Source organism: Micrasema longulum, unplaced genomic scaffold (assembly GCF_059751315.1).
Source record: "Micrasema longulum isolate JH-2025_06_02 unplaced genomic scaffold, ASM5975131v1 h1tg000008l, whole genome shotgun sequence".
NCBI classification, from domain to species: Eukaryota; Metazoa; Arthropoda; class Insecta; order Trichoptera; family Brachycentridae; genus Micrasema; species Micrasema longulum.
Window position 1 is genome coordinate 474959 of NW_028277216.1, and position 13232 is coordinate 488190.

Below are 13232 nucleotides of genomic sequence, written 5' to 3' on the forward strand. Positions count from 1 at the left end.
GTCCTTTCTTGATTTAGACAGCCATGATCATCTCTGCCGCAAGGCAAGTACGCAACGCACGGATCTCGACATTTGCGCACCTGTCATACCTAGTTTTACCACACAGAGATCGCATTTCGACACCTTTCAGCCTGGCTTGATCCTTGACTTTCCAACTCCACACTAAGACTTGGCTCCCGTGCATAAAGGTCGGCACTAGAGATGCAATGCGGTAAAATTACCGCGGTATTTTACCAGATTTTGGTAAAATACGGTATTTTTCGGTAAGAAACAAACCATGCTTCCCAGCTCCACAAATTACAAGTAGTTTTATAATGTCTAATTATGAAATGTCAAATGTCCACTCTCTACCTTCGCATAAAAAAATCACCTTGTGCCTGTCAAACGATAGAAATGGTCAAACAATATACATATCTAGGCTTAACTATCGAAAATAATTTTCATTGGAAATTACATGTAGAAAGTGTTTGCCAAAAACTAAAAGCGGTACTTATAAAATTTAATTATTAGAAATTCTGTGTTCCGCGGGCCACCTTGTACTGTTTATACCATGCGCTGGTTGAGTCAATTATATCATATGGAGTGAGTTGTTACGGGCTAACATTTACAACGTATACAAATAGGATAAAAAAATTACAAATTAGATTCCTTAAAATGTTAGCAAGTAAAACCAACTTGATAACTTGTCAAAATGACTACGAAAATCTTTTCCCGATGTGTAAAGTTTTGACGGTAGAGAATATGATATACTATCGCCTGGTAACAGAGGACTTCATGGATTTCTATAAAACGCCAATATCACATAAGCATGAAACGCGCCAAAAAGCGAAAGGAAATTTCATAATATATTTTTTTAGAAAGTTGTACCTAAGTAAATATATATTAAAGTAGTCTGCGTGTCAGTATTTGTACATGGCAATGTTTTGTTTCAGCGGCGTACCGTCGCACCAGCTGTCTGCCACAAGACTCCTCGGGTCTCCTGACAACACGAGGTTTCCCATAGATGAAGGCTCTGGTATGTATTATTACTATAGCGAATGTGACAGCGAAAGAACGGCCAGAAGGATAAAACGATGCTAATGTTCGTAGTTGAAAAAAACTAGGAAGATCGAAAAAGATATGGCGCATGGCAAATACTTGGAGATCGAATGTAGAGGAACTGAGGTATGTACGCAAAGGCAGAGTGATGTGGCGTTCTATCGACGTTTTTCTGTGTCTTTAAGTTTCGTTTAGACACAATTTATACTATCATGCAAATTGAAGATGGGGTGTTCGGTTATTTAAAAGGTGCAACAGTTGTTAAATAGATTTAAATGATTTCAAAACGCATTTGCACCATTTATCGACATGTTATTTTAAAAATTCAATAATAAACAAATCGAAATTCAAATATACTAAAGGCAATGTGCGAGTTATAACGTAGGTACTAGGTACTTACTTTATCCACCAAAAAGATAAGTTAGTATTTACTGCAATAATAAAATATTTCTGTTTTAAAAAGATCAAATTTGAGAATAATTACGAAACAACAATGGTACCAAAATATAAAGAACTAAATCGATATTTGTGAAAAATACCACGACGATTAATAAAAAAGCATCTATCAATGAAGGAGCAATACTTCAACCAACAAAAGTGAACGAATTATTAAAACCTGGATAAATCCGGTGACCGAGTGACCAAATGTTAACAAAAAGCGGACTGTATAATATAAAATCGAATATCATTCAATTTTGTACAAAGTTGGAATATTTTAATAAAGGAATGGAGCACGGGAATGGACCTACCTTTGACGCGATCAGGATGTTCTTCAATATTGGAGCACCTATTGATGAAAGTTCACTATGATTATGATATTTAACGATTTATTTTAGAAACTTTCACGTGGATGCACGACGATAGCAAGATATCTTATGTAATGTCAATTTGGTTTATATTGTTCCAAATCCAAATGTTCTATTTTTATAAATCTTCTATCTTGATGTTAGGTAGGTACCATAAGGATGGGTCAAGGGAAGGATGGTAAGAAAGGTAATCGGCCAGGAATAATATCAGTAAATGCTGTTTTATACTAAACATTACCGTTTCACAAATGACTTAATTTAACTGTTTTGTAAAACGGTTTCTAAATAACAGTTTCAGTAACAGTTCGGCTAATCATCTGGAACAAGCAACTGCTGAAACAGTTTCACAAATACAAATTAAACTTTTACTTGTATGTTTTACATTATTTTCCTGGGGTAGATATGCGGGGGTTTCCGGGGGTTTTGCCCACGCCGCTTTAAAATGTTTTTTTAGAAAATTGCACTTTAATTAATTGTTCTTAAATACTAACTCCACCTCCACTCAGCAGCCCGACTCTAAATACCTAGGCTTGAAGAAGAAGACACAGCAATAGATATGCGAACTCTCAACCTCCACTCAGTAGCCCGGATCTAAAGACCTAGGCCTAGAGGGCAAGAATTATTTACGGGTCACAATAGATCTACGCAGGTCAGGACGTCAGGAGCGTATTTAACGCTGCGCCCATCTTCAAGTATAGTAATAATGGTTAATACCGCGTTTTGTGTCGCAGAGTTCTACCCTTTCTCGGAGGAGCTGGGCAACGGAGGAGCGGTGGGGCCAGGGGCGCGCGGGGGCGGGGGCGCAGCACCCTCTGGTGGCCTCCTGGCCTGCTTCGGCGCCTGTAGGCATCGTATCGGCCGCTACATGGCCAAGAGGAAGGTAACACAATTCATTTTATTTCTATTAGATATTAGCTAGGTACTTGACCCCACATTTCTCATCATATTTATTATTTATTTACGGACTTATTCAGCTCATTATCAACTTGATTCTCTCCATTGCTGATAGGCCTTTTCCAAATTTTTTTCATGTTTTTTTGTCCTGGGCACTCTGTTCGACGATGTCGTCAGTCCATCTCCTCTGTGGTCTCGCTAATTTCCTTTTATTTTCATGGGGTCTCCAATTTAGTATTCTGGGGTCCACCTATCGACTTCTTGTCTCGCCACAAGACCCTCTCACCGCCATTTTTGTCTTCCCACTCTTTCTGCGATATCGGTCACCTTTGCATAGCGTCTTATCTCCTCATTTTTTATTCGGTCACTTAAGGAGATGCCCAACATTTGTTAATTAATTACTTAATTGTTTAGTAATGTATCCAAAATAAAACACATTTATTGGATTTTGATTTTACTTTATTTTTTAAAACATACAAGAGCGTATATTGTGACGCGTTTCGTCTTTTTAGACAGTTACAATAAACGTATTTCATTTTGGATACATTCTTCTTCTTCTTCACGTGTCATGTCGGGTCCCCCCGACGTTGACGATCACTTGGGAGAAAGCTTCCCTATCCTGAGCAGTGCGAAATAGCTCCTCCACAGTTCTAATCCTGGTCCATGCTCGGATGCTTCGAAGCCAGGAAAGCTGTTTTCCTCCGACCCCTCTACGTCCCTCGATCTTCCCCTTCATGACAAGCTGAAGTATGGCACATTTATCACCTCTCGACGCATGGCCAAAATATGAAATCTTACGGAGCTTAACAGTGGTGAATAGTTCTCTTTTCGTATTGGCTCTACGTAATACGTCATTGTTGGTTATCATATCGGTCCAAGATACTCTTAACATTCTACGGTGGATCCACATTTCAAATGCTTCAAGGTGGTTTATAATATTAACTTTTAGAGTCCACGCCTCTACGCCGTACAGTAAGACAGACCATATATAACATTTGACCATTCGTTGTCTCAGCTTAAGGTTTATATTATCGTCACAAAGAAGATTTTTCATTTTGTTAAATCCTGTTCGGGCTGCTTCTATTCTGAATTTTATCTCAATGTCGGGGTCTAGATTTTCTGTGATGATATACTGCCTAAGTACCTAAACTGTTTCACTCTCTCAATATTGACCTCTGAGTTGGAGATTTACATTTAGATGACTCTCTCGGCTAAAAACCATACGATACATTACCAAATTTAATATGGAATTCTACCAATTGTCTGCATATACAATAAATAATTATGTGTGGTTCATTATATTGATTTGAAGCTCATTTTTCATTTTCAATAATTCATTTTCATTTTCAACACACATACAGCAATGAATTAAAATCGACCCTTTTTTCGAGGTCCGGTCCCAATTGATTCGGGTTGTTAGAGTTCATTTTTATTCAAACGTTTTTTTTTGTACATTTTCAAGAAACTTTGTCGTACAATTTAAAGCTCTAATTTTCGCCGCGCGCAAGAAAACAGTTTATGTATCCAATTTCCCATAAGGCTGAAGTTCCTCATATGCTAAGAGAACGTGAACAGAAGAGGTAATCCATGATCTGGAGAGGCTGTGATGATCTCACCGCTGCGCGCTGTCGAATTTCGAGCCATTTATATATTTTTTTCAAATATCTGAATCTCACTTCGCCTTACAGATCGAGCAGGGGATAAAGCTGTACGCAGCCCACAAGCAACAGGCCGCTGTGAAGACTTGGCTGTCCGCCCTGAAGAGCATCCGCCAGAGAGGTGACAAGTTCCAGCTGCTGGGCTACCTCTACCAAGCGTACATGGATTTCGGGAAGTACAGGTTATGAACAATCTTTGTACATTTTAAAAATACAGTTCAGTGCTGATTTGCCATTTCAATGACTTTCATTAAAGTTGTAAGCGAGAAATTTAAACTCTTTCTCCCTCATACACATCGTTTCCGTAGGACTGAGAAAGACGGTACTATACCGAATGATTTGAGCCGTCGGACGATTTCGCCCCAAGCTTAAGATGACGAATTTTAACACACGAAAATGAATTCGAGATACTTAAAGAATAGAGCTCAAATTTCTATCCGCTAATTTAGTCAATCGTTCAACATAGCACGGTACCATGAAGATCGTAGGGCGGATTTATGAATAATATTTTTTGTTACTAAATGTTATTAAATATTTGTATATAACCACTTACCGACTTTTCTATGTCTACCGATTTCGCCAGAACTCCAATTAAACCAACATGCAAAACCCACTATACTCTTTTTTTCAACTATTTCTTAAACAATATAAAATATTTTTATAATCTAATTTTTGTGCAACAACTATGGTGAAGGTGTATAGTGGGTTTTGCATGTTGGTTTAATTGGTGTCTTGACGAAACCGGTAGTCATAGAAAAGTCTGAAAGTGGTTATATACAAATATTTAATGACATTTAGGAAAATGTTTGACCACAAAGTTGATCCTTGAAATATAAAAAATTGTATTTTAAATTATTTCATTTATCAATCGGCAGATAAAGACACAAACCAGTACACAATTAGGCCGACTAATCTCCACACGATTTCTTTTTGCAAAATTTTCACCTGCGGTTAGAAACTAAATAAATAAAACAAAAAATAAAAAAATAAATAAGTATCCACCCACCCTAATTTTACCGTACCGAGTGGATTGACGTGATGCGTGTGAAATGGGCCCGTACACGATGGACGCAATCAATCGTACTAAATTTATTATTCTTCATATTAATACAGGCCTAGTCTTAGTAATGATTTAAATTTCCATATTTAAATAATTACTAAAACTACTAAAAATTAGTAAGACTCACCATTTTGCTTATGTTTAAACATCTATATTTTTTCAATTCTCCAATCTGTTGATTTGAGTGAAATTAAAGAGCTAAAACCTTTATTGTTGTGAAGAGATTAATCTGAAATTTGTTAATCTTAATGACTCCCTAGGGGGTGAAATACAGTCTTATATCTACAAACATTTGGACAAACTCAAAATATTGTAATAAAACCAACTGGTCCAAGGAGAAGTTTCAAAATTTGAAAATTGTTTTCAAGCGTTTCCTAGCATGTGCAATAATTTGATCGGGTGAATCTCTTCACAACAATTAAGGTTTCAGCTCTTTAACTTCACTTAAGTCTACAGATTGAAGAATTTAAGAAATATGGATGTTCAAACATAGGCAAAATGGTGAATGTTACACAGTGTGTAAAGTGGCCACTTAAATCAGCCAATGACAGGTCATTAGCCCTGTATCTCTGTTGAAATATGTTAATCTTAATGAGTCTTAGTAAAATCCAGTCTTCTTTCTACAAACACTTCGACAAACTCAAAATATTGTGCCAAAATAAATGTTTTTCATTACTACTCTAAAAAATATCAGACATCGTAGAATGTTACTTTGATAAAATATTTTGAGCGTGTCCAGATAGTTGCCTGAATCCTCATCTTGTGCTTTTTTCTGTTCCCAGGGAGTCACTAGAGTTTGCCCACCGCCAGCTGGGAATATCCGAAGAACTAGATTCTCCCTCTATGAGAGCCGAGGCGTACCTCAACCTTGCTAGAGCTCATCAGACCTTGGGAGGGCTTGAGAGGCGAGTGAAAACACTGTGCACTGGAACCTCGTTTTACACGGCCTCGAAATAACGCGGTCCGAAAATCGAATAAAAAGTTTTTGAACACCAATTCAACAATGTTGTGTGAACAGGGCACTTGATCTTACATTAAGTTTCAACTTAACATACTGTTTAAACTTCGCCATATTTTTATGTTTTCTTTTCTTGGGTGCCTTATCAGGTCCCAAGAAAGCATCTCGGTCCGGCGCTACTTCAAGGCCAAGAAAACTGCTTGTTGGATGTACTCTTTGTAGCGATTCCTGGGAAAAGATGGCCAAAATGGTTTCCCGTTGCCTTCTCTGGTGAATTTTTCTGTGGGAGTTACCTTACCTTAGCTGGTTGGTTTTGGTTTGGAGGCGCCAGAAACTCGCCATTCATCCTTTCGTTATCTGCTGTGATCACACCGTTATGAGTCTGATTCCATTGCCCGGGGTTCGCGACATGGACGCTAACAAGTTGGACTAGTCAGTAGTGTTGCCGTGTTCCATATGTTTAAATATGTATAATTATTCTCTTTTGAATTTTTGTAAAATGCATCAAGATTTCTAGTTTATTTTTTCATTCTTGTATTAGGGGTCTGTTTTTTTTTCAAAATTTAAAAATGAGTACCAAAAGTTAAGCAAAACGGTAAAGGTTCGTCTTTCGAATAACGTATAACCTATATTTTTTTCAATTCAATAAAATTCTTTGGAGGTTGAGTCGAGCGATTGTCTGCAAAGTTTTGTTTAAAAATACGAATGAATTGATTTCAGGGCACTTTCCTATGCAAGGCAATCTCTCTACAATGACTGCGAAGGCTGTTCTACCATGGGTTATGTGCACCTCACCGTGGGCTCCGTATCACTAGAGTTAGGAGCCTTCAGCAAGGCGGTCGACAGCTTCCAACGCGCCCACAAAACAGCCCAGACTACTCAAGATAATGCTCTTCTACTGCAGGTATTGTGCTGGGGTTCCACAGGGATCAAACTTTGGCCCTCTAATAATATTTTTTTTTTGGCTAATTCACATAACTCACTTTTTGCGAAAACTCACCTCAAAAGCATTAAAATAGTTATATGGGTAAAAATGAATGTTTGAAGCACTAACTTTGTGATTGATTAATATAACTACATGTTTACTGTGACAATCAGTCAAATAACTTAAATATGGCAACTGATTTCTGAACATTTGTCTAGGCACATTAATACACAAATTAAAAGGAAGAGGTCCCAGGTAGGCACCCTGAGGTACGCCAAATGTAACATCGATACTGGCTAATAAACAGTTACCAATCCTAACCAGTCAACTTAGGTATCTTTCAAATTAATAATAGATTATACTGTATTTATTTTAGGTGTACGTTGGACTATCCGAAGTATTTGGCCGGCTGCTAGACTCTGAGCGGGGGGCGGCGCACGCGGCTAGAGCGTATGATCTCTCGCGGTCACTGCAGCCTGGGGATCTCAACACCAGGCACCACAGGGCGGCACTTCTGCAGATGGCTGCTTCCCTCAGGAGGCAGGGCGAGCTTGGAGACGCCCATGACTATTGTACCGTAAGTTTAGAGGATGGAACGCCACAAACGTCTCAACACACATTCCCAGATTTTTTCTTCTAGTTTTGTACATGCTTTTCAAAAGGGTCTTTTCACAAATCAGGAATAACGTTTTTAAAAAATAAAATATTTTCAGTGAATTTTTACAATACCAATTATATAATTAACAACGTACTAAAAACAAGTTTTCATTCCTAATTTTCAGAGGTCTTATATTCGATTCCTGGCAGGTTGGGTGTGAAATATTTAATAGGTTTGTAGGATTTTGCTATTGAAGGTTGGAGCTCCTACCTCAGTTAGAAATTAACAGAAGACACGAGGTTGTTGTTCAATGCGTATTTATTACTTGGCAAATAAGATACAGCACTTGGTTGTGTAGCGTGAGCGTAGCGGTGTGATGTATTGAAGAAACAGTACTTGAACTACATGCTGGAACTTAGTGATTGTGTTGTGCTGAGTCTTCGGACTGCCTGAGCTGGACTTGTTGGGCCGACAGATGCTGAACGGAACTTTACTGGACTGACTGGGCGTTGACTGCACCCTGTAGTCTCTTTATAGGCCACGTTCTTTCGTTCTTCATATATCTACTGTGAATGTACTGCAGGACGACGATCTCGTCTTTATGTGCAATACTGTTAGAGTTGCATAATATGTTGTATTGGATTCTATAGAAAACGATGACATGCTTCTTGGAGTCATTGCACTATAACTTCCGGTGAAATTATTTATCACGTGTGTCATCGATCATGGACTATGAACCCCACAGGTTATTTGAACTACAATATTTCATTGTTCCTGGACTGACACCTGAAGTGTTAGACTAAACGTCTTACCTTTATGTAACATATGGTTAAAATACACTGCATTTGGTTTGCTATTGTCACATTTCAATAATTTTAAATATTTTTTAGTTTGCAGTTGAATTGTACAGGTTCTTTCGTCGCGAGAAAGACATTATTTTACAATTGTCAATGTTATGTTGAAGTTGATTAATGTTAACTATTTTGGTATTCCAGGAAGCGATGAGACTGTCTACAGTGGCCGGAGACCAGGGCAGCTACGCACGAGCTGTGCGCATCACCGGAGATATTTACCGAAGAAAATGTGATATAGGAAGAGCATTAAGGTCACCTTTTTGAAATATTAGTACTATTATTTAAGGTTTGCTTTCTACAGATTGGATAAACACATTGCTTGAATGAAACTTCTGAAATCTCTAGATGTAGGTTCTGCAGTGCAGATGATATAACACCTTTGCACATTCTATGTGAATGTGTTCCTTTATATCACAAAAGAAACCGGTTCTTAGGTGGACCATTTGCTAAACCTGAGGATCTTAGAGCGCTCCCCCCTACCTAAAAACCCGTTACTTTAAGGACACCATCAGTCTAATTTTCCAAATTATAATGGCGATAGAGTGTAAGCTATTAACCTGTTAATAAACTAGGAGAACCAATTTAGGTCGGGCAATCCAGAGTTGTTGTCACCTTTTTACCAGCCATTCTATGCTCTTACAGAGCAACCCTTACATGACTATTTGCAGTCTAAAAACACCCTCTGAAAAGATCAAAACCTTTTAATGTGGTATTACAGGAGGATATTAAAAACCTCATGGACGGAAAGAGTCCAAAACGATTACGTTCTCCGACGGATGAAAAAAGATACAGCGGTACTGAAGACCGTGTAAAGAAAACTTGAGTACTTTGGGCATGTGATGAAAGGCGAAAAATATAATATTTTCTACAGGGAAAGATTGAAGGAAGACGCAAGTTCTTTGCAAACTTGCGTGACTGGTTCCATTGCAGCACTCAGTCCTTGTTCTGGGTAGCTGCTAACAAAGTTGAGTTGCTGCTATGATTTCCAAGCTTCGTCGGGAGAGGAGAAAAAATCTCCCCGATTCAGACATCTACCAAAATTGCAAGAAGAATCTCGCATCAACATATTCAAGACCATTCCACTGCATTAAAGCACCCACCACATACCCGAATCCGTTTTAAAAACTAAATATCTTTCTTCGGAATCTCAAGCAAGCAATTTATTTTTTTCATTACAAATTTCTTCCTCTACTAACCAAATTCAGTAAGGAAAAGCGCGAAAAATATTTACATTTACAACTTTCAATGTCCTTTTCACTGTCGCTCTAAAACTCCCCCTCATCGTCTACAAGGTAGGGGAAAGTATAAATAAAATAAACAAATCCTTCACCTAGTTCAAACTCCTTTATGTCGACAGTAATAAGAAACGTTAATTACTACTCTTTAGAGCACCAGAACGCCCCTATTACTGTACTTTACAGCATCATTTCTGTAGTACTTACTCCCTCATCATATTAACTCTTCACCATTCCACTGCAGTACAAATTAGAAACTCTTCTTCATGGATGACTTCTTATAGAAGTAAATCATTTGTTTACAGGCAATACGAAATAGCAATGGGAGCCGGTCAAGCCATGGGAGATAGGTTAGCACAGATGGAAGCGATGGATGGAGCTGCCAGGTGTTTGGAAGCTTTACGGTAAGATTTTTATGGTCATAATAATTGCAAAATCTGATCCCCGGTAAATACGAGTTTCGTTTGTCTATTTAAATCAATCTCGACAAGTAAATGTTTGCCGCAGAAGGCAAAATAAGCCATTCACAATAGAGTCCTGGTGTCGAATTGGAAAAACAAGGATGAAAGGTGGTAAAAACATAGAAACACACAGACGAACTCGTAAGACCAAAGTAATGGCATCATAACATAGCATTAAAAATTTAAAGTGGCACTTCAAACAAGCACCACGAAACGTGCACATAACTCAGCTTACTCATAATCACGTCAACTTCTTCTCAATAGATTAAGATAAGTACCACCCATGCATAAATGGCGGTGCTATTGCAAACGGAACATACTTTCTGGATATACCCAGTATAATAATGACCTATTTCAACCTATTCCAACCTGTTTCCTTCACTCTAGGTTATTGTGGATAAAATCATATCTATTCAAATCATTGTTTACAGATTACAACAGAAGATATGCAACTGTCGCCCACTGGAATTCAATACCAGACTCTTAGAAGTCGCTACTTCTGTTGGAGCTAAGGTATGTAATATGAAAAATACTATATAGGAAGAATACAGTTCTGTGCGTGAAACAGAACTAGAATCCTTGACTTGAACCTGGAAATCCTTTGGACTCGATGGAGTCCGTCTCATATTGTAGTGGTTATGCATTCACCTTCACTGCAATATTACACGTTTCTAGACTGGCGCTTAAAGGGTAAAGCTGATCACCTTATCTTTATGTATGCAATGCAGTATCCTATTCACCATCGGGTGCAGACAGGGGTGTGGTGATAACTGAGTGGTGGGCGAATACTCTTATATATATTGGGCACCCCACGAATTGAAGTACTCTCTTATGCTGGAGATGGTTCAGAAGAAATTTCTGAGGTATCTTTACTTAAGGGAGTGCGGATATTATCCGTGGTTGTACCCGTCTGACTTCATACTGGGAATGCTTGGCTACAATAGTTTGGAGAAAAGAAGAAATACATACTTGCTATCTATTTTTTCCGATTGATCCGTGGTATTACGATCAACATAGGTGTAACGGAGAGTATTTTTCTTTATGTTCCTAATGACTACCTTAGACATAGACTGCTAAAGTTGTTTTATCTTCCTGCTTGCAGAACCAACCTGACGATGGTAATGCCAGTAGGAAGAGCAATGTCTTTACTCAACCGTACCTCTTCGGATATTGACATCTTTCATATTAGTGAAAAAAAGTTCAGAGAGGATAGCATTCTTTCTCTATAATTGCTGGGTATTTTTATTTTACCATTTTTGTATATTTAAATTTAAGTATTAATTTTTTCGTTTTATGTATGCATTGAACTTTTTTGTAATGTACATAAACGTTTATAAAATAAACAAATTTAACTAAAAACATTAAAAAAAAAAAACATATATATATTGCTAAATCTCCTCCTTTAAGACCACACTCAGATTCTCCAAAGAAAGTACAGGTGATCACCTCGTTCCTCTTCTATAATTAATATTTTAAAAACATTTGGCAATACGTGGTTAAAATAGCTAGAGAAGGAGGGAAATAAGCAGTGCTAACAAACCAAATACTAGAAAACACCTAACCATCATCGCGTAATTGGTCGGTCTCAAATCCATAAGTCCATCAAAACCGGGACATTCAGAACTAGACTATAGGTCTTTAGAGCCGGGCTGCCGGGTTACGATGATAGCAACAGTGTGTGTGTTCAGCTCCTTGTGCGGACCGTCCGCAAGCGCCTGGCCGGCATCTACTCCAGCCTGGGGGATGAGGAAGCGCGCGCTCAGCAGGAAGGGCTGGCCGCCAGCTGCGCCCCCCGCCCCGCGTGCCCCGCTTGCGGAGGCCCGCTGGGCGCGACGCCCGCGGCCCTGGAGGCTCTGCCCTGCTCGCACATCCTGCACGCCAGGTGAGAAACGCCAGCGTAGTCATAGAATTACTAGCATAGGCTTTGTGAATATTAGTGTATTATTACCTATCGACATTCTATTGTCTACCGGTTTTGAGACACACACATTAACATCTTAATTTTTTTAATAAATCCAAAGATCTGTGTTACAGAAAACGATTTATTATTTTCCTGAGATGATGAGGTCGAACTGTCCTTCCATCTCTTGGGTGATCTTCCAGGCGGACGTTGTTCAGATGGGATTTCATTAGCTGCAGCGTACACAAGTCTGTCACTCCGGTATCTTTGTCTGGATCTGCTCCATCGCTCGGTATCCTTTATTTCACACGTATCTCTAATTAGTATTACGAATAGTAGAAGTCCAAACTCTCCTCAGTTCCATTCAACAGACCTGTCTAAGAGATTGAGAGTTTACGAATTGGTCACTGTAGCACTAATAGCCATCGGTTAAAAATCAGTGTTGAACATACTCGTCAGGACAGTTGTTCCAATACACGAAGGTGCTGGATATGAGACAACTGAATTTAAAAGAAGCACTTACACACTTCTGGTCCAACAATAAAGAGAGGTCTCAGCAAAATGTCCGTACGACGTTTTCCCAGAGCACGGATTATGTTATACCCAAAACCCGTTCGACTTTTGATCAGAGACATCTTTCCTTTATCGCAGGGAGAGTGTTCAATATTTTGAAAGAGCTTATTAAGCTTTCAAGGACAATAACTATTTGTTAGTTAAGGACTGGATTTTTATTAGTGGGAGGGATTTTCCGACTGTTTGCGTTTGCTGTTTACCATATTGATGTGCCTATTTATTTATTTTTTTAAATTATGTGGTTCTGATCCTATATAATATTTGCGGTGATA

At 38.5% G+C, this 13232-nt stretch overlaps 1 protein-coding gene across 1 annotated transcript in view; it reads left to right on the forward strand.

The window, feature by feature from the left end:
• LOC148285747 (43 kDa receptor-associated protein of the synapse) overlaps window positions 1–13232 on the forward strand; it is a 30351-nt gene that overhangs the window by 13240 nt on the left and 3879 nt on the right. Inside the window, exons 3-12 of the mRNA XM_088232243.1 lie at window positions 933–1015; window positions 2576–2724; window positions 4427–4578; window positions 6239–6361; window positions 7135–7318; window positions 7716–7916; window positions 8933–9042; window positions 10332–10430; window positions 10919–11000; window positions 12176–12369. Of these exons, the coding sequence (XP_088088369.1) occupies window positions 933–1015; window positions 2576–2724; window positions 4427–4578; window positions 6239–6361; window positions 7135–7318; window positions 7716–7916; window positions 8933–9042; window positions 10332–10430; window positions 10919–11000; window positions 12176–12369 (1377 nt within the window). The remainder of the gene's footprint in view (window positions 1–932; window positions 1016–2575; window positions 2725–4426; window positions 4579–6238; window positions 6362–7134; window positions 7319–7715; window positions 7917–8932; window positions 9043–10331; window positions 10431–10918; window positions 11001–12175; window positions 12370–13232) is intronic.